This window comes from Prunus dulcis, chromosome 8, assembly GCF_902201215.1.
Source record: "Prunus dulcis chromosome 8, ALMONDv2, whole genome shotgun sequence".
Lineage (NCBI taxonomy): Eukaryota > Viridiplantae > Streptophyta > Magnoliopsida > Rosales > Rosaceae > Prunus > Prunus dulcis.
The window spans coordinates 19,046,310-19,065,753 of NC_047657.1; the positions used below are offsets into that span (position 1 = coordinate 19,046,310).

Here is a 19,444-nt window from a genome sequence, read left to right on the forward strand (position 1 = left end):
AATCCTATCCGACAAAAATTAGTCGATACAGTATGAAGTACCAAACGAGTCCCATATGTATAAATACACATACTCTTATATAGGACACCAACTTGAATACTAAAGATCATGCCTTTAACTAGCTCATGATTTAATAGTATTTCTCCTCGGAAAATTGAAATAAATACTAAATTTGAATGCCCATTTAATCTATGTTTTGTTGAATACACCAGTCCGGCTTTGTACAGAATGTTATGTTTAGAGTGTAGAATCATCATTTAGAGCTTAAACTTCAAGTTTCGAGATTGAAATTAGTTAATCGATTTGATTTTAGGTTTTGAGTATCAAAATTTTGAGCAGCACCAAAGCTCTTTGGATTATTCTACATGTCTAAATAGAAATCTGTGTGCAACACTATTCTCAACCCTTTAAAACATTTGCCCAACTACAGCTGACCACGTCAGCATTGACCCGCGCCGACTTACTATAGACCAATAAGGAAGCGCTTCGTATTGACGCAAAATAAGCAATCAAGCACAAGATTGCCACCGTTAAAGATGAGCCTTTTCTAGCTCAAAGAATCGAACAGTCCCGCTGCTCTCTACCGTTCCCAGTCCCGCCATGGAAGCCGCTCTTCTCAGCTCGCAACGCTTCCATCCCCAACTCTTCCCCTCAAAATTTCGAGGTCAGTTTTTCGTTTGGTTTCCGGGAAAACGCAGGAAAATAACAGAAATGATGAAAACTTCGGAATATTATTAGGTTTCGTGTTTTGGTAACTCAATCTAGTAACTTCTTCTAGCTATGTATCGAAAGGGTTTTCTTGTTCATTTTTGATTGGGTGATTGTTCTAGCTTCAGATGAAGTTTCTGCGTCTTCTGATAGGGCTTCATGTTCAATTACTTGCAGGTGCAATTTCAGGTTGCGATATTCAAATTTGTTGTTTGCCCCTTGCTAGAACCAGCCATGTTTCCCTTAAGACAAACCCTATACAATCTTGCACAAGAAATTTCGTGTTGCCAAACAGGCCCTTCCCGTCCAAAGCAAACAAGAGAGTCTCTGCAAAGTTCTCAAACCAGTTCCTAAATGATTATACAAACGTCGAGGCTACGCCTCCAGAGTCTCTAAATCTTGAAGTTCCTCCACTAAGTCCCGAAGATAGGCACAGAAATCTCCAAACAAAACGACATTGACAAAGCAAATGCCGAGCAAGCAAGGCCTCTAACATTTAGAAATCGGTTTCTGGATTTTGTGCGCTTAAGTTCAGTCCTTAACAGTGCTGCTGAGTCATTCTTCAAGAGTGAGATTCGGCGGAGGTTATTTGTGACGGCAGTACTAATAGTGATGAGTCGTGTCGGTTATTTCATTCCTCTGCCTGGATTTGATAGAAGGTTGATCCCTCAAGATTACCTGAGCTTCGTATCGGGATCTGTTGGTGAGTAATTGACCACTGTTCCTCCATGTGTATGGTCATTTGTGTAAAATTATCGGATAGTGATTCGTGTTGTTTTCGGGCAGATGAACTTGGCGATTTCACAGCAGAGCTTAAAATGTCCTTCTTCCAGCTTGGAATCAGTCCTCAAATAATAGCATCGATTATTATGCAGGTTTTTTGCTTTTCTTCATCTATTTCATGTGTATTTAAGTTAACTAAAATGATATTTGTCTAAGTATTTTAATCTTGAGAGAAAATTTGGTATGTATTAAAATATGATGATATATTGAGAATCTCAAATTCGATGTATAGGTACTTTGTCATCTTGTTCCCTCCCTAGTAAAGCTGCGGAAAGAAGGCTTAGATGGTCACGAGAAGATTAAGAGTTATATGTGTGTCTAGTTATTCATCTCAAGCAGTGAGCCAAGTTCTTGTTGCACAATTTGATTGTGACTTTTACTTTAGATCCTTTTTTCCTCTCGAGATTGTGAACCTTATGAGCGTTTGTGTTTATTCAAGATGGTGGATGTCTCTTGGCTTCGCAATTGTGGAGGCCATCATACTGGCTTGTTACTCACTTCCATATTCAATCTATGCTGCTAGCTACAGGTAATGCAACAATTATATCATACTTTTCAACAATAACTTTGATTTCAAATGTATCTATGTAACTTTGAGATTTTGCAGGGTCAAGCATGTGATGGTGACAAGTATGTTACTGGTCTGTGGTGCGATGACAATGACTTGGATTTGTGATACCATCTCAGAATCTGGATTTGGTACCATATACTTGATTGGAATTAATATCATCTTGATAATATTCCCCAAGTCTCATTTTGTTTTTCCAGTGAAAGAAGTTTACTTTTCATAACCACAAGTCACTCTGTCAAGCTCGCTTACTGTTTAGCATGCCTGATTTAACTAATGTTTTTACATAATTGAAATTTATGAATGCATAATCATTTCACATGTATCCCATGCCTTGTAGCAGAAGAAAGGTCCACAACTAGGAGCTTTGACTCAATAAGTTTACTGACCATAATGTTTTTCCTGTGGATTAATATAATAAGATGATGTTCTTTATCATAATTATTTATACCTGTTGATGAGGTTTGGCTACCATGTGCATCATTCTCTCCATAGTAAGTATTATATGAGTGCTTGTGCAATACTTGCTACTTTTTCATGGTGATGTTAGTACATATGTGAGGTTTTTAGATCATAGTATCAATTCTGATCTGGTTATTCCTCTTTAGAAGAAAATTCTTTGTTCATTCTTTAATCTTATTGCAGATATTCTCAATCTTCTCTGACTGGTCATTCATATTTCAGGTCAAGGTTCATCTCTAATCATATGTGTGCAAATATTGACTGGCTACACAGAGACGCTATACAAAATGTTGTCTCAGCTTTCAGGTATGTGATGTAATGAATTCCACTAATATACCCATATTAGGGCAAAATTATTATCCCATCAGATGTTAGGTTTTATTTTGTAACTTTGTGTGTCATATCATTAGTACTCTGTTCAATACCATTTAACTTCTAGTTTGTTGTAAGTTTACTGGTTTCATGCTTTTTATTGCAGGAGGTTCTGTTAGTTGGGGTCCGTACTTGCTTGCAGTATTGGGCGTTTTCACTGTAGTCACTATGTGGGCGGTTGTGGTAACTGAAGGTTGCAGGAAGATAAAGCTGCAGTACTATGGTTTTAAGCTTGCTTCTTCTGCAAGGTAATACATTTGTTACCATTCTGATGGCCGATGATCGTTTGTAGTGAAAGAAACTGCACAATGCATGCGTTTTCTGTATGCATGTGGTGTTATTGATTATGAAGATGGTTGTTCTTTATGCTAATGTTAGATTAGATGTATAGCAGATATTGCTTATAAACTGATCTTTGTATCAACTAACAGCCTAGTAGAAACAAGTCACACCATCTTCTATAATTTGAGCTTTGAAAAAATATATATTTGGATAATTCTGTTGGCTGACATTATTTTCTGGTCTGGTGTGTTTTGGACAGAGATGACTCGCCAATTACTGAAGTGGAGCCATATATCCCTTTTACCATTAACCCATCAGGAATGCAGCCTGTTCTCACCACCACTTATCTCTTGTCATTTCCGAGTATTCTTGCAAGGTCACAATTTCTTAACTTGCAGCATTTTTTAAGATGAAAACTCATTGTCCGTGTCTTTAATGAAATCAAAAGAGTGCTCATTTCTCTGCTGACCCAAAAAAATTTCCTTAAGTATTCGAACTACACCTATTCTTTTCCTTTTTAAAGTTTACCATTACAACTTTCTGATATTGTGGTTTGTTGGCAGTCTTCTTGGTTCGCCTTTCTGGGAGCATGTTAAGGAGATATTGAACCCTGACAATTCCATTGGTGCAGGGCCTTGGGTGTACTACTCAATATATGCGTTTTTTGTCTTCTTATTCAATATATTTGACATTGTAAGTTTCTTCTTAACCTTGTATGTAATTGTTCTAGAATCACATTGCTTTCCGTTCATCAAGCTCCAGGATACAATATATTAAAGAATATTTTAAAATGGAGCTAGTAAATTATATAGTTTTAGAGCGTTTAATTATTATCATGACATTTCTCTCCTTCTGTACCTTAAATTTCTATTGTCACAACGTTTCTCTACTTACGGCATTCAGTTTCTGATGCTTATATGTCTGAATCTGAAGCTATAGTGTCTGGCGATAGATAGAGCTGTCTATTATGGCTTAATAAATTTTGCCTTCTTGGTTCAAAACTCGATACTAAATATGAGATTTGTAAATTTATATGTTAATAGAAAATTTTTAGTAAGTTATACTAGAATCACCAGCATGTAAATGCTAAGTTAGATTTGAACTTTCAAGATATAAATGCACACCAGTCAGTCACCTTCTCTGGGGACAAATACTGCAGCTGCAGTTGACAAATGCAATGAGTACGGAAGCTTGTGAAATGTTTTTGAATGTATCTTAAGATTATGTCATGTTACTGTATTGTTTTCTTTTTGGTCAAAAGAGTTACTGTATTGTTTGATGTTGAGGTAGAGATAATCTGTTTCATTGTTTGCTGTTTTAAATCAATAATGCCTGTCCAGGCCAACTTGCCCAAGGAAATTGCTGATTACTTAAATAAGATGGGTGCTAGGATACCAAACATAAAACCTGGGAAGGCTACAATTGAGTACCTTACAAAGATTCAGGCATCAACACGTTTTTGGGGTATGATTCTCCCTTGATTTGGCCTACCTGTCATTTTAACGTAATTCCATTGGCCCTCATTGACTTTGTTTGCTTTCTCTTTGCTGTCCTGTGGTGGAACTTTGCAGGTGGGCTGTTGTTAAGTATCTTGGCAACAACATCAAGCATACTGGATCATTATTTACGCAATATCAATGCAGGATTTGCAATTGGGTTGACGTCAGTCCTAATCATAGTAAGTAACATAGGAAGTATGATTTCCTGAAATGCTTTATATTTTATGCAACTCTTGCAAGTAGTTCTGACTATTAATTGTGCAGGTGGGTTCTATAATCGAACTTAGAAGATCATATCAAGCATATAATGTAATGCCAAGTTTAAGTAAAGCCTTAAGCCGGTATGGTGTATAACTTGCAAACTGGCTGTGCCTTCTAGTCTTGAGGTGATGCTCTATCACTTATAAAACTGATAAATAAATTATGCATAGATGGTCACACTAACGGGAATTTTCTCTCTTCGTTTTGGCAGCGCTGGAATTCCTGGACTGATGAAACACCTCAGCAGAAACCAGAAAGGGTTATGGCATCACGATATGGTTTGAGGGGTCCTGGATGCTTAGAGTAACAGCTAATGATACTACTTCATTCGGCAAATACGTAGCGAAGGCTCGCCACTCGCATGGTTTCTGTATCAAACGGAAAAGCATCGACGACAGGGTTTCATGCATTGTAGAGCACACTGCTTTCGTATCGAGGATAGGATACACAGATTCCATATAGATGCTACTTAATTGTAACACAAAACGTGTGTAACAAACTCCAATATGCTCTTTGGGTATTAAGACATTGTAGTTTTATTTATTTTTGCCACTGGGTGTTTGCCTTTACATCAATTAACAACAATATTTTGACTTGGGCCAAAAGAAAAAACAACTAATGTTTTGTTTTCGTTAAGGAAAATATTTTGTTAAATTTTCCGAAGTTGCCACGTACACGGTACTGGAATTGGGTTTTCCACGACCCGGCCCGCTTCCTCTTATTCTGGGCCAGTTGGGCCGTGCTACAAAACCCGGTTTCGTTTGAAATTTTGAATTTCAGATAGTTCGAGCCTTGAGGTGTGGGAGGACGGAGATCAGTGATGGAGATCGCGGCGGACTTTCTGGACGGCTCTGTGATCTTCCACGCCATTAACGAAATCTCAGGTTTCGTGCTTTACATGCACCAGCAAATTCCTTCGTAAGTTTTCCCCAACTTTCTGAGTTCCCAAACAAATCAATTTCTTCGCACTCATACGAAATATTTGATCCAATTTTTACAGATTGTTGCAGGATATTACTCTGGAATTCGATTCGCTCTGTTCTGAGTACAAGGATTCGGTATGAGATTCCGAGACTGCAATTTCATCAACTCTTTCTTCTTCGGCTCTGAATTCTTTGCCCTAATTTAGAACCTGCGAGTTTCAGGAAATGGCTCTTCACCAGAACGAGGTGAAGCCAACGCTTCGGAGAAAGCACGCCGGCCAAATGAGGGAAGCCAAGCGCGGGATTCGAAGATTCCAGAAGCTGATGCGTCAAGTTTCTGATCTCCAAACTGCGCTGAAGCTGATGATCAGCGAGGTTCCTCAGTTCCAAGAAGCCATTTTGGTGATCGGAGCGAGTCCGCTACGGCCTCATCATGTCTATGAGTTGAGCTTTTCAAGCGCAAGCGCTGTTCCTAGTAGCAGTGGTGAACATGAACATGAAAAGGAACTTGATTTCGGCAAAAGCAGAGCGGCAGAAGTGCTTTGTAGAAAAGCGATTCGGGTGCTGATCTCAAAGGGTGCTGGGTGTGCTTCTTATCCAGGGCCTTCCAAGTTGTTTCTGTTGGTGAAAGCTCCCCCTTGTCTCAATCTGCCTCTTCATTTTCTTCCCAAACGTGATTTCAGATACAGCAACAAGGTACATGTTCTTGCCCAAAATAGCAGGCAATGTAGTTTCATTATTTCATATTAAATCATCAACTACCATACAACTCGCTTATGCATATTTATTTAAACCAATTGCAGATTGTGCCTTTAAGACTAAAGATTAAGAGAAAAACCCAAGATCAGAACATGGATGCTCTTCCTGTTTCTTCTGAAACTGGCAGTTCTGATGGGTTGGTTGAGTCTGCTCCAAATGATTTTATATGGTATGTTGCTTTCCAATTGCATACATTTCAATATGTTCGTATTTGTTCTGTTGCTTGGCTTATGCATAGGTCATATCTGGTTTGTTTGATGGTTGCAGGTTCCAATGTCGGCATGTAATCAAGGGCCTGGCATCTGACACACCGACTGAAGCAGAATGAATAGACCTACATTGTGCACACAATAATTCCTCATGTCTTTTTGAGATTATATCATAGTTTGACTGTTGTAACATTCACCTCTATTCAGGGCTTGCGTTTAGGTTTCATGGATTTCGAAGATTACGGATTTTCATTTAGCTATGTAGTTAGATTATGCTTGCATCAATGGGGAAGCGGGGATTTGAACTTGGAAGATGTTTCAAAATTTAGAAGAGGAGTATCACAACCAAAACCAAGTGCTAGTTGGAAAGAACAATATTTCATGTTTTTAGAGAAGGAAAAACTTTTTTCATTCACCGATTCAATCCAACAGAAGTGGGGTTGTGGTCACTTATTATCAGTCTCTCTTTCAAACATTGTGAGAGTGACAATGAAAACTTGAAAGATGGTCACTTGATAACACAAATCAAGCAGTAAAAGTCAATTATGCCCTTGCTAAGATTGTCATGTGCAACATTCATATAAGGAGATAATTTTTATATTTTATTAAGTTATTTTAACGGAAATATTGGAAAAGATACAAAACATATTGACATAAACCCAAAATTTGGCCCAAATTGTCATCTTGTCCATTTCTGCTCCGAAAAGGCCTAAGCTATAAATACGGATTGAAGCCCAATCCGACTCCCTCACGTCTTCGTGACATGAAGAGTGAGGTCTCGCCGTTTTAATTGTGAAACCGCCAATCTCTGGTCTCCGAGAGAGACAGAGAAGATACACAGCAAAACCCAAAACCTCAAAAAGCCATGAAGTTTCAAGTAGAAGACGTCACAGTCTACTTCCCATACGACCACATATACCCAGAGCAATATGCATACATGCTTGAGCTCAAGCGAGCCCTGGACGCTAAGGGCCACTGCCTCCTGGAGATGCCCACAGGCACGGGCAAGACCATTGCCCTCCTCTCCCTCATCACAAGTTACACTCTCTCCAAGCCCCAAAACCCAGTCAAGCTTATCTACTGCACTCGCACTGTTCACGAGATGGAGAAGACTCTCGCTGAGCTCAAGGTCCTCCACAATTACCAAGTTAAGCATCTGGGTCCCCAAGCACAGATCTTGGCTGTGGGGCTTTCGTCTCGGAAGAACCTCTGTGTCAACCCAACTGTCTTGGCCGCCGAAAATCGAGACTCTGTCGACGCAGCCTGCCGGAAATTGACTGCCAGCTGGGTGAGAGCCTTGGCCGCTGAGAACCCAAATGTGCCTACTTGTGAGTTTTTCGAGCAGTATGAGAAAGCTGGGTCTGGAGCGGTTTTGCCTCCCGGGGTTTATACCTTGCAGGTACTAGTCACTTCTTCTCATTGATCACTCAATTGTGGGATCTGAAATTTTGTATCTTTCTTTTTGTTTTCGTTTTGGAATCAAGTAATTGCAATTGGGTTGCTTTATTTTATGTCAAAAAAAGGATTTGAGGGCGTATGGGAAGCAGAGAGGGTGGTGTCCCTATTTCTTGGCAAGGCATATGGTGCAGTTCTCCAATGTGGTGGTTTACAGTTATCAGTATATGCTTGATCCTAAAGTGGCTGGGATTATTTCCAAGGAAATGCAGAAGGAGTCTGTTGTGGTGTTTGATGAGGCCCACAATATTGATAATGTGTGTATTGAAGCGCTTAGTGTTAGTGTGAGGAGGCAGACACTTGAAGGGGCCAGAAGGAATCTCAGTAAGATGCAGCATGAAATTGAAAGGTAGGTGCTTTGCTATTCAGCAATGGTTGGTTATGGATTCGAGCTGTAAAAGTCTTACTTTTTTCTGAAGGCTGAAGCTTCGTAAATTATACATTGGGTCACTTATCTGCCTCTTTATATTCTAGGTCACTTATCTGCCTCTTTATATTCTATCATGATTTTTTTAAAGTGATGGCTAGATTATGTCTAGATACGTTTGTTTTCAGCTTCTTTCAGTTCTTGCCTTCACGTTTGATACAGATTTTCATATGTTTGCTTGACATGGTAGGTAGGTTCAAGGCCACTGATGCGGATAGATTGCGTAAAGAATACAACCGACTTGTTGAGGGTTTGGCACAAGGAGGAAACCTACCTCGTATGCTGATTGCTCATTCCCACGATTTTTCTTTCATTGAAACTTAAAAATTTTGTTTGATGATTTCTTGAGTTATCATAACTTTTTCTTTCTATATATGCAGTCACAGATACTTGGCTTCAAAATCCCGCTCTACCTGAAGATATTCTGAAGGAGGCTGTGCCTGGAAATATTCGCAAAGCAGACCATTTTGTGCATGTGTTACGAAGATTGGTCCAGTATTTGGAAGGGCGTCTTGAGACTGAGAATGTTGAGAAGGAAGGCCCTGTTGGTTTTGTTGCCTCTATTAGTACACATGCTGGAATTGACCAGAAAACTCTGAAGTTCTGTTATGATCGCCTACACTCACTCATGATGACGTTGGAAATTACTGACACAGATGAGTTCTTACACATCCAAACAATCTGTGACTTCGCGACACTTGTGGGGACGTACACTCGCGGTTTCTCTATTATAATTGAACCATTTGATGAGAGAATGCCACATATTCCTGATCCTGTTTTGCAGGTTGGTTTTTTGTGGTTTTTTATCTTCGAATTTCATTTTCTATAAAATTGAACCATTTTTGGAAATTGTATTTTGGTGTATCTCCACGCTTGCATATCTTATCTGGATACTTTGTTTAAAAACCATTTCTTAACAATTCTTGTAAACTGCGTCCACTCTCATGATACTAATGATTTGATGGTTATGGTCCTAGTTTTCCTTTTGACTTTTACAATATCAGATTTCGAAAAAAGTAGAATAAATTTTTCCTCCAATAGGTTACCTTGCATATGTACTATAGGAGTTTGTCTGCCATTATTTGATGTACTTATACTGCTTCGTTGGTGGATGGAATGAAGATTTTTCAGTTCTGATCTAGTCTTTTCATATGTGGTATTCCAGCTTAGCTGTCATGATGCATCTCTTGCCATAAAACCTGTATTTGATCGATTTCAATCAGTTGTGATTACATCTGGAACCTTGAGCCCGATTGATCTCTACCCCCGTCTTCTCAATTTCCATCCTGTCGTCAGTCGAAGTTTTACAATGTCATTAACAAGAGATTGCATCTGCCCAATGGTTCTCACGCGTGGAAGGTATAACATCGACAAAATATTTTTCTTCTTATATTTCTTTTCTCCCGATTCATTTTATTGGGAAAGTTGTAAATTTTACTAATCACAACTTTTCTTATTAGATTATAACGTTTCTATTATATTTAGCATCATAATAGTATCAGGTCTTAGTTTATAGGACATTAATCCCATTAGTTATCTAAATGTCACTCTGAATCAGTATCCTATGGTATATTTCAGTGATCAGCTTCCGGTAAGTACCAAATTTGATATGAGAAGTGATCTTGGCGTAGTAAGGAACTACGGGAGGCTGCTGCTGGAGATGGTTTCTGTTGTCCCAGATGGGGTTGTATGTTTCTTTGTCAGTTACTCTTATATGGATGGAATAGTCAATAGCTGGAACGAAAATGGAATTTTAAAGGTGACTGCACTATCAATGGCTATTACTTTTGTTGGGTGTCTATGACTTTTTCTGTTGTCCTGTTTTCCAAGTTTGCCATGAAGTTAGTTTTGTGGATAGTTTCTTAGTGCTCCCGTTGTCACAGGAAATAATGCAGCATAAGCTTGTTTTCATTGAGACCCAAGATGTCGTTGAAACTACTTTGGCTCTTGACAATTACCGGAAGGCTTGTGATTGTGGGAGAGGTGCTGTCTTTTTGTCTGTTGCCAGGTACTGTATCAAACGTTCAAAGTTTCTTATTTCTTATTGTTGATCTCCTAATGGAAATTGCAATTAAACTAAAAAGGATGGAGTATATTTTGCTATTCATTTATACTGTCATCTAAAAATCCATTCATAATTCCATGCCACATGTAATTCAGAACCTATCATTTCAATATTACAATTGATGTTCCACGTAGTTCTCTATAATGAAGCTAACATTATATCTTTACTTTCACAGGGGAAAAGTAGCTGAAGGGATAGACTTTGATCGACATTATGGACGATTGGTGATCATGTTTGGTATTCCTTTTCAGTACACATTAAGCAAGTGAGTGCAAATGATATCTCTTTTGTTTTATGTAGTGAAAAAGAGATTGTGAAACTAATTTTCTGTGGTATGACATATGAGCTCTCTTTGTTAATCGAGTTCATAAAGCTATGTTGTCTGTGGTTTGACACTTGAGAGTATTGTTTTGCAGGATTTTGCTGGCGCGGCTGGAATACTTGCGGGATACCTTTCAAATAAAGGAAGGAGATTTTTTGACTTTTGATGCCTTGGTATCATTGCATTGCCTTTTGTATCATCTAAGAATTATTTGCTTGGCGTTTAGTTTAAATGTTTCTGATCGTTTTGAGTTCTCTAATGGGGAACTTACTGGTGCAGAGACAAGCTGCTCAATGTGTAGGCCGAGTCATCCGGTCAAAAGCAGACTATGGCATGATGATATTTGCTGACAAAAGGTTCGTAGTCATTTGTTCTTTTTTTATTAATTGAGTTCCAAATTCTTAGATTCTCTAGTGGAGCTTCTAGTTAATCTTTATCTGCTTGAATTTTGGGTGCTTAATTTCAATTACAGATATAGCCGTCATGACAAGAGATCCAAATTGCCAGGGTGGATACTGTCACATTTACGTGATGCACACCTAAATTTGAGCACAGACATGGCTCTGCATATAGCACGGGAGGTTTGTCCTTGGTACCGATAACATACGTTCCTATCTAGATATGGTTATTGGTTAGCCTGAAATATACTTATCAATCAAACCCATATGTGGTATGCTAACAATAGAACTTTGTTTTCTGTGGTTTGCCTTATAAGTCATGCATTATCAGTTTTATCATTATCTTTGTCCTCCTTTGAGAACTGTGCTAGATAGCTTTGGGACCCAATAGAAGAAGTTTAAAAGGATCGAAAATGAAACATTGAAACACATCTTCATTGGGGTGATGAAGTCCTATTCTCCATTTTCAACAGAAACCCTAATCATCTAGTGTTGATCAAGATGATCAAATCTAAATTTCTTCTTGTCGTACCTTTTTCTGTTCAGTAGAATTTCGTGGGAATCATATTTTAATATTCTAGTATGTCAATCTTCTTTATCCTGAATGCAGTTCCTTAGGAAGATGGCTCAACCATATGATAAGGCTGGTAGCGTAAGTGGTAGGAAAACCCTTTTGTCCCAAGAAGATTTGGAAAAGATGGGCGAAAGCATTGCTGATGAAATGTTGCGTTAAGGATTCTCTAAATGAAAGTGAAATTCAGTGCGGTTAGTGGCCTGTCCTGTTGCTTGTTCATGATCTACAGCCCTACACACACGAGTTTGGGCAAGTCGGGGGATTTTGTTGTCAGTGGTCTGAGAAGTAACGGTGCTGCGTAGTTGACTTCATGATATTCTGTACAAATTCATAGTCGTGTACATTTTTTGCCTGGTTGTAATTTATAGCTCTGGCTTGGCTACTTGCGCTCAGTTTTGACTAAGAATATGTTTTACGATGAGTTTATGAAAGTTCTATCTAATTATCTTCATTTCTTTATAGCCAGCTGATTGGTTCCCCATGGAATTTGAACTTCTTCATTTCCATGATTTCGATTTTAGACCATACAAGTTGTCAACAGATTCATCCTTCTGAATGAAGGATTGTGACATTAGTTTATGGCGTGTTAATTAACTTAGACTTGATCATGATCAAAATACCGAAATTCATTGATATATCTTCTGCTGGTACCCTATAGTCAAATTCATAATATTTATGACGGTCCATTTTAAATGAATTTGTGATGGAACTTACAAAATTCATAGGATAATCAAAATTTGATGATCAATGTGATTGGAAAGAGCTTTGATCAAACTTGACAAATACTGTGGTCCCCAGCAAAACATCAAAACTAAACTGGTCTTGGAGTTCTTGTTTAAGATTATCTTGAATGTCACAGAAATATTACATTTGTTAGATTACACAGGGGAATAAATAATAAACACCCATTAGAAGGAAAGAAAAAAAAAAAAGTGTTCTAAATATTGTACAGTACTGATGCTGCTAGAGCTACTTGCAAATAATTTGATTTTCCCCTCAAAATTCTTTAATTACGTACGCACTAAAATGATACTAGGAATCAGATTGGGGAATTATTTGATTTATTACCCTCTTCACTTCCGTAATGCTTATTTTCTTGCCATTCACATTCTCCTTCACCTGAAAAATTAAATTCATTATGTAAAAATAATAATAAAACTGAATGAAAATAAATTAAATGTTACTATTAATATTGCATGATCGAGAGTATAAATATATGTACCTTGGCCCTCAGCTCAGCTACGAAGAACCCATTATTCAATGAGGACTGGACAACTGTGGTCTCAATTCTTAGCTCTCTTAGAGTTTGCATGATATCAAGCAACAACCCTTCTCTATACGGGCATTGGAGCTCCAACAACCCGTCACTCTCGATTATCGACACCTCTAGAGAGGTACCCGTCACCATAGGTGTTGGTGATGATTGTGGTGGTGGTGGCGGTGGCGGTGGTGAAGGTGGTGACTCCTCCATCATTTTAGGCTTGGCAACGGCCGCACCACCACTTCCCTCCACAATCCTTAACTTCCTTTTATCCGACCCGGGTGGACCAACCCGGGTCCGCTCCACTACCGTGAGCCCGCTCCGCAACTCTTTCATACTATTGGACCTATGTATTTCCCCGGTTGATCTTGACCGTTGATCATCCTCCATTGGCACGTTACGTGCCTCAAGATCCTGAATCTTCTTACGCAATTGCTTCACGTACTCGATCGTGTCCCCTAATATCGAGGCCTTGTCCATTTTTGTCACAAAGGGCACTAGCGACCTTAGAATAATGAACCTCTCATTAAGCTTCTCGCGACGACGCCGTTCCGCCATGACATGATTGGCGCTGAGCTCATCTTGTGGGGTCCCTTTCCTCAACCGAGTGGAAGCATCGCCCTCATGAGATTTTGGCGAGTTCTCGTCGCGGTATTTTGTGTGGAGGAACGGAACGCTGAACAAGATGTATTTAAGGAGCCATTGGGACGTGCCCTCAATTGGCACCAGCATGTGATGTTCAACGCGAGTTGTCCACTTGATGAATGCTGACTGGGTTGAGTAGGCGACGTGATCGGTGGACGAGGAATCCGTCCACCTAGTCGCCTGCCTTTGAAGTATGGTGGAGACTGTTTCAGAATAGTGAGTGTCATCATGTGTCAACTCCTCCAATGCCAGGGGTCCTGCACCACCAAATAAGGTTGTCGTAATTTGTCAAGATAATACTAATGACAAGGATTATATTATGATTAGGTTAGGTTAAAAGCTTGAAGCACTTACTTCAACAATATAGCATTGAAGTTCTACAAAAAGGCGTTGAAACTTTGGTAGCATTAGCATCCAAAGATGAAATGAAAAACAAAACCAAGTTGCCCAGATTTCTCACGTGCCTGCGAAAATCACGCAGCTCTTGTACTTTTAAATCCGGTTTTGTCTTTTTCCAAACCAGATTGCACAATCCCAAGAATCTCATTGGTGTTTGGGTTTGCGTGTACACGCAAAGCATTGGCGCGTTGAAGACGGGAGGTTTTGACATTTTAGCACGGGCAAAGTGGGACGCAAACATTAAATGTTGACTTATTCTAAGTCTTTTGGGAGAGCCACTCTCATAGCACGGAGATATCACTTTTTGCTATTTTTCACTAATAACACAATGATAAATATGATATTTTTTCTGTATGGCATTGTATTATTGTTCAAGTAAAGTAAAATAGTGCTATTTCCATCACATGTAAGTTTTTTCGATCTTTTAGACTCAAGGAGCAGCGAGAAAATAATATTTAAAAAATAAAAGGCTGTGTTGCACCAAGACAAAAATATAAGCAAAAAATATTCTGCCTAGTTTATTTGAAGAAAAGAATAATGTAGATAAGATATGTCAACTAAAAAGAGTTTGGGGGCTTTAAATTTGTATGGTACATTCACGGTGCATAAATAAAAAGGCCATTGGCCATGTACGAAACCATATTGTATGATGTCAAGAGGGTATTAGAAAAAGAAAAATGATATTTCTGTTATAGTTTTTAATTTTTACGTTTCATATTTTAGAAAGGGAAAAAAAAAAAGGGAGTGTCTAATTGTTTTGTATTGCGTACCTTCGGGTGGCGGTTGGAGCCCGCTGCTGAGTGGCTCTTGTACTGAAGGCCACCGGCGAGTTGACTCGGCTCGATACGAGTCAGCTTGGCGCTGTTGATCGGCTGGGTTAACCCTAGACTGGCTCACTGCTAGTAAGTGGAAATCCGAGTCTAAATTGTTGGACGCGTCGTCCGGAGAGCCGAGCCGGATGTCCTCGGACATCTCTAGCTGCATGAGCTCGCTCGGCTCTGCTGCGGGGGCCGAAACCGCTGGAGGGTTTGGACCGGGAGCAACGGGCTGACCGTTGCGGCCCGTTTCGGCTTCGGAGTCTGACTCTGCCTCCTCGTCCTCCTCTTGATCCTCCTCTTCCTCGTCCTCTTCTTCGTCTTCTTGGGCGGCGTTGAGAGGTGGGTCGGGGCACATGGCGGGGAGGTGCGGAGAGTGGAAATGTGGGTGGTCGGATGACGTGGCGGGGTTGGAGGTTGAGTGCTCCGAGAGGGCGGGTTTTGGGGGAGGAGGGTGGTTGTGGTCAACGAAGAAGGTTTTCACATGTTGGACCAAGGCATTGTCTTCTGGAACCTACATACGTACAATTATACATTGTGTAGAAATAATTAAGCACCATTTTATTTAATTAATTAGCATATTAATTAACCATATTTGAGGAAATAATTCAAAGTGTTACCCTCTCTATGGTGCCTAGTTCGACGACGCCGTCTAGTAGAGGAATGCAAACCACCGTCTGCATTATTTTCAAGTGTCATGGATATTTGTTAGCTAAGAGAAATAATTATAATAAGAATTAGAATCGAATTAATGGATTGGGTAGAGATATATACCTGTATACGAGCACTCTGGAGAAAGCATGCAAAAAAAAAAAAAAAAAACCAAAAAAAAAAAGTAGAAGTTAGTTATCAAACTCGTAAATAAGGAAATTTTTTTTTATAGGGGATGCAGTTAACCCTAGCTAGGGTTTGATTTGAGGCCGGCTAGTTCAACTTAAATTTCAGGTACTGTTTGTAATAATTTGAGTTTTTGTATTAAAGGTGCATTAAGAGAGAGAGAGAGAGAGAGAGTGTACCTTGGCTAAGATAGCTCTGGAAAAGGTTTTGCTATCGACTTCGTTTGCACCGGTGAGCCATACATGCTGCCTCCTCGCATATGCTTTTCCTGGCAACCTACGTACGTACACATCTCACTTCTTAATTAACTAATTAATTAGATAATTATACATATCTAATCATGTAATATGTATACACATATGAAGTAAAAAGTATTCAGAGATATTGTGGGTTGCTCGTTGCTAGTAGCTTTGTTTCAGAATATATATGTAATCCAACGACAGAGATACACGCAAATTATAACCAAAAAGAAAAAATGTACACGTATTTATATATTTTTATGGATGCTATATGGTAAAAATACAAACATGTCCAAGCAATTAAGCTCAGTATATTGCATGTGGTGTGAGCCGAAAGGCATGCCCGCCAGGTAGCTTGCAGTAATTATTTATACCTTTAAATAATTTCATCTCTTTGAAAAAGTGCGTAAGGAGGTGCATAAGAGTACGGGCCAGATAAATTATGAACCTACCCTCACTCAGAGAGAGAGAGAGAGAGAGAGAGAGAGAGAGAGAGGAAATTATAGAAAACAGCTCCTTTAGCTGCCTGGCATTGATGAACACATTTGCTTGTCTCTTATAGGAAACAAGTAGCTTCGATTTCATGGAAGCAGGTGAAGAATTTAGTGAGAGCCACATGTTTCAACGTCATATTTTATTTTATATAATTAATATTGCTTCATCTATACATATAATTGCAAGTCTGTTTGACAAAAAGTCCCAGAATATATTCCCCCAACGGTCTCTAAATTAAGTAGTTTCCAATCTTAAAGTTGATCAATGCTAGAACAATAACACCATCAGTGCTTTAATTAATCACATAATTAACTAACAAAACAAGCAAACAATAACAACATCAAGAAATTAAAATCTGATTAATTAGCAAAATGAACACAAAGAGACAAAAAACAATGAAACAAACAAGCATCAAAACTAAGGTGTAGACTGACAGACGGACTCTGGAGGGTCTTGTTATTGTCAGTGGCTCAGCTCAAATGTATTGGAAGTGATGCTGCTTCCAGCGAGGTGCAAAGATGCATTCTTAACAACTCACCACAGGCTTACACGTGTCACTAGTTATTTTCCATCTTTGGGAAAATACAGTTCCCGACATTTTGGCAAACCCACATTTACCACAGGAACCACCGCCCCCTCCTTCTCTCACTGGAAATTAGACTTGATAGATGCAGAGGGTCCCCAAGCATCTATGTATAGAAGTATAGAGGTCCCCTTTGTTCTAAATACAGAAAGCGATTTAAGAGTATTTGTCGATATCATAAATGTAAGGTTGAAATGTTAGATGGGAGTTGCTGTATACACAGAGACCAGAGATGCCAAATACTGAATGTTTCAACTAAAATACATACAGTACTGGAAACTGAGACCCTTTTTGATGATCGAATCGAAGTGTTTAGATATATGTACGTGTTCTTGTAAATAGTACTGATGATCAACATGTATGTATGTATGTATGTATGAATGTATAGTATCCGAATATATATATATATATATATATACCAATGTACATAATATTATAGGGGAAAAGTGTTAAATTATGTATAAATAAACAATACTAATTATATGTATAGATACATGTGTGTTAATAGCATTGATGGGGTTTTCGTTTTCATCATATCTTGTAAATTAAGGAAACATTTTAACTGAATTTTACTTGTTATGTATGCGAAATAAATCAGTACTGTAAAACAAACCATAAATATGTTTATTTTTTTCTAGTATTAGTTGCAGAGTTGCACTGAACTTACACCACAAAAAGCAATATTTGACATTGAATTAATAAAATTGACAAGGAGGCAATGAAGAACATGGAAATCTGTGGAAGCTAAGAATATTCTTACCCCACCCCAGGGGGGAAAGAGAAGGAGACACACATCAAGTAGAACCATTCGGATTCGGTTAAGTCCTCGGGGGATAAGGAGGCGCAAGGGCGGCGTGCCGGGGGCTGGTTAGTTTCTCCGGCAGACAATGAGTCATACAGTTCTCTAAGCTGCTGGCTCCGCTGAAGAGAGGCCTCTTCTGCACTGACTTCCATGGGTTGCACCGTCTTCCTCGTCTTGATGGCTCCATTGTAGTACCCATCTGACCATACTAAGATCCTGATACATCATCATCATCATCAACATCATCATGAATTATAATTAAGTAATGTTGTTGAAGAATGAATAGAAATGAAATGAAATTGTAGGTAAGGATAAGGGAGGGGGAGGTAGGTAGAAGTACCCTTGTTGTGGACAGATTTGCCAGAAGAGACTGTAAGTCCATTGGACAGATTGGACTGACGCCTGCAACATGCTGCGGAGCCTGCTGCTACTTGGCGGTGCAGCCATCGGCCACCAGACGTTCTCTTCCCTACCTAGCTTATTGCTCTTAATTTGCTTAATTAGAAGAGCTAGCTAGATACAGACAGTTAGAGAGAAAGGGAGACTTAAACAGAATTAGCTAACTAACCTTTCCTAACTCTTACCCTTTCAATGAAAGAATGTCAAAATGGTAGTTAAAAAATAATAAGGAAGAGGGAAAGAAAGCACAAGATTGTTTTGTTTGGGGGGTTTGAGTGCTAAGTGTAAGGGCAGGGGGCAGAAAGGTGGAGGACATGGGAGGCTAGCTAATGATCAAACACTTTGGTGTTTGATATCCTCCAAGTGACTGATGAGTGAGTACATACAGAAAAGGGGGAAGAGAAAGTTAGAGGGACTTTAAGGTGGAGGAGGGAGAGATAGAATATGAAAGCAGACTTGCAGGTGAGAGAGAAAGGGAGAGAGAAGTTAAGAAGATGGAAAAGGTAGATGATGACTTTGAGGAAGATACGATAGTTGCCCAAGAAATGCCACCTTTCTAGCTATCTTTCTTTCTATACTAATTGGCTCTGGCTTTTGTATCAGTTGTAAGATGATGATGTTGATGATGATAAAAAATTGTATAGAAATGAAGGGTCGTTGGCTTTGGTTGATGGGGAGGGGGTAGAAGTCAATTCTAGAGAGAGGGAGAGAGAGAGAGAGAGCATAAGATTTCGGAGAAGATGGGTGGTTTTGACTGGTCGGTCTACCAGACAGTTCATACATACTGAGTCATATGCAGTGCCTGCTTTGCTCTGCTGATTTTGTTAGTTGTGCGCGCGTGGATTGGCTTGGCTTGCCTTCATATATGATTGCAACATTGAGTGTCACTAAATGCATATTGT

The 19,444-nt window shown here is 39.1% G+C and overlaps 4 protein-coding genes across 6 annotated transcripts; 3 read left to right on the forward strand and 1 right to left on the reverse strand.

The window, feature by feature from the left end:
• The first annotated feature begins 535 nt into the window (after positions 1-535).
• On the forward strand, positions 536-5,530 carry LOC117637805 (preprotein translocase subunit SCY2, chloroplastic). The gene is given in 15 exon segments (XM_034372825.1): positions 536-664; positions 886-1,136; positions 1,138-1,411; positions 1,495-1,583; positions 1,724-1,803; positions 1,931-2,020; positions 2,099-2,190; positions 2,744-2,827; positions 3,000-3,141; positions 3,435-3,551; positions 3,739-3,868; positions 4,516-4,639; positions 4,747-4,853; positions 4,939-5,060; positions 5,147-5,530. Coding segments are annotated over 14 exon segments (1,734 nt in total). The 5' UTR covers positions 536-600; the 3' UTR covers positions 5,029-5,060; positions 5,147-5,530.
• A 74-nt stretch (positions 5,531-5,604) lies between these two features.
• Positions 5,605-7,052, forward strand: LOC117637806. Of its 2 annotated transcripts, none has more exons than XM_034372826.1 (5): positions 5,605-5,853; positions 5,936-5,993; positions 6,081-6,554; positions 6,662-6,786; positions 6,885-7,052. In XM_034372826.1, exons 1-5 carry the CDS (start codon positions 5,756-5,758, stop codon positions 6,943-6,945), a joined length of 816 nt encoding a protein of 271 aa, XP_034228717.1. In that variant the 5' UTR covers positions 5,605-5,755; the 3' UTR covers positions 6,946-7,052. The 2 variants fall into 2 exon arrangements, with proteins under 2 accessions (XP_034228717.1, XP_034228718.1); XM_034372827.1 differs by having other exon boundaries at positions 5,738-5,853; positions 5,946-5,993.
• A 544-nt stretch (positions 7,053-7,596) lies between these two features.
• LOC117638867 (general transcription and DNA repair factor IIH helicase subunit XPD) lies at positions 7,597-12,518 on the forward strand. 2 transcript variants are annotated; one of them, XR_004587333.1, is made up of 12 exons: positions 7,597-8,225; positions 8,350-8,630; positions 8,903-8,985; positions 9,089-9,492; positions 9,874-10,067; positions 10,287-10,467; positions 10,592-10,716; positions 10,949-11,038; positions 11,190-11,268; positions 11,375-11,451; positions 11,568-11,765; positions 12,104-12,220. XR_004587333.1 is itself a non-coding variant. In XM_034374022.1 (12 exons), the coding sequence occupies exons 1-12, from the start codon at positions 7,692-7,694 to the stop codon at positions 12,224-12,226; spliced, it is 2,280 nt and encodes a 759-aa protein (XP_034229913.1). In that variant the 5' UTR covers positions 7,597-7,691; the 3' UTR covers positions 12,227-12,518. The 2 variants fall into 2 exon arrangements, 1 of the variants encoding a protein (XP_034229913.1); XM_034374022.1 differs by having other exon boundaries at positions 11,568-11,676; positions 12,104-12,518.
• Positions 12,519-12,855: 337 nt separating this feature from the next.
• Positions 12,856-19,220, reverse strand: LOC117636849 (transcription factor BHLH42). Its single transcript, XM_034371553.1, has 8 exons — positions 18,484-19,220; positions 18,102-18,359; positions 16,204-16,300; positions 15,962-15,976; positions 15,808-15,864; positions 15,143-15,701; positions 13,290-14,230; positions 12,856-13,186 (listed from the first exon to the last, which is right to left on the reverse strand). Exons 1-8 carry the CDS (start codon positions 18,588-18,590, stop codon positions 13,100-13,102), a joined length of 2,121 nt encoding a protein of 706 aa, XP_034227444.1. The 5' UTR covers positions 18,591-19,220; the 3' UTR covers positions 12,856-13,099.
• Between the last annotated feature and the right edge of the window lie 224 nt (positions 19,221-19,444).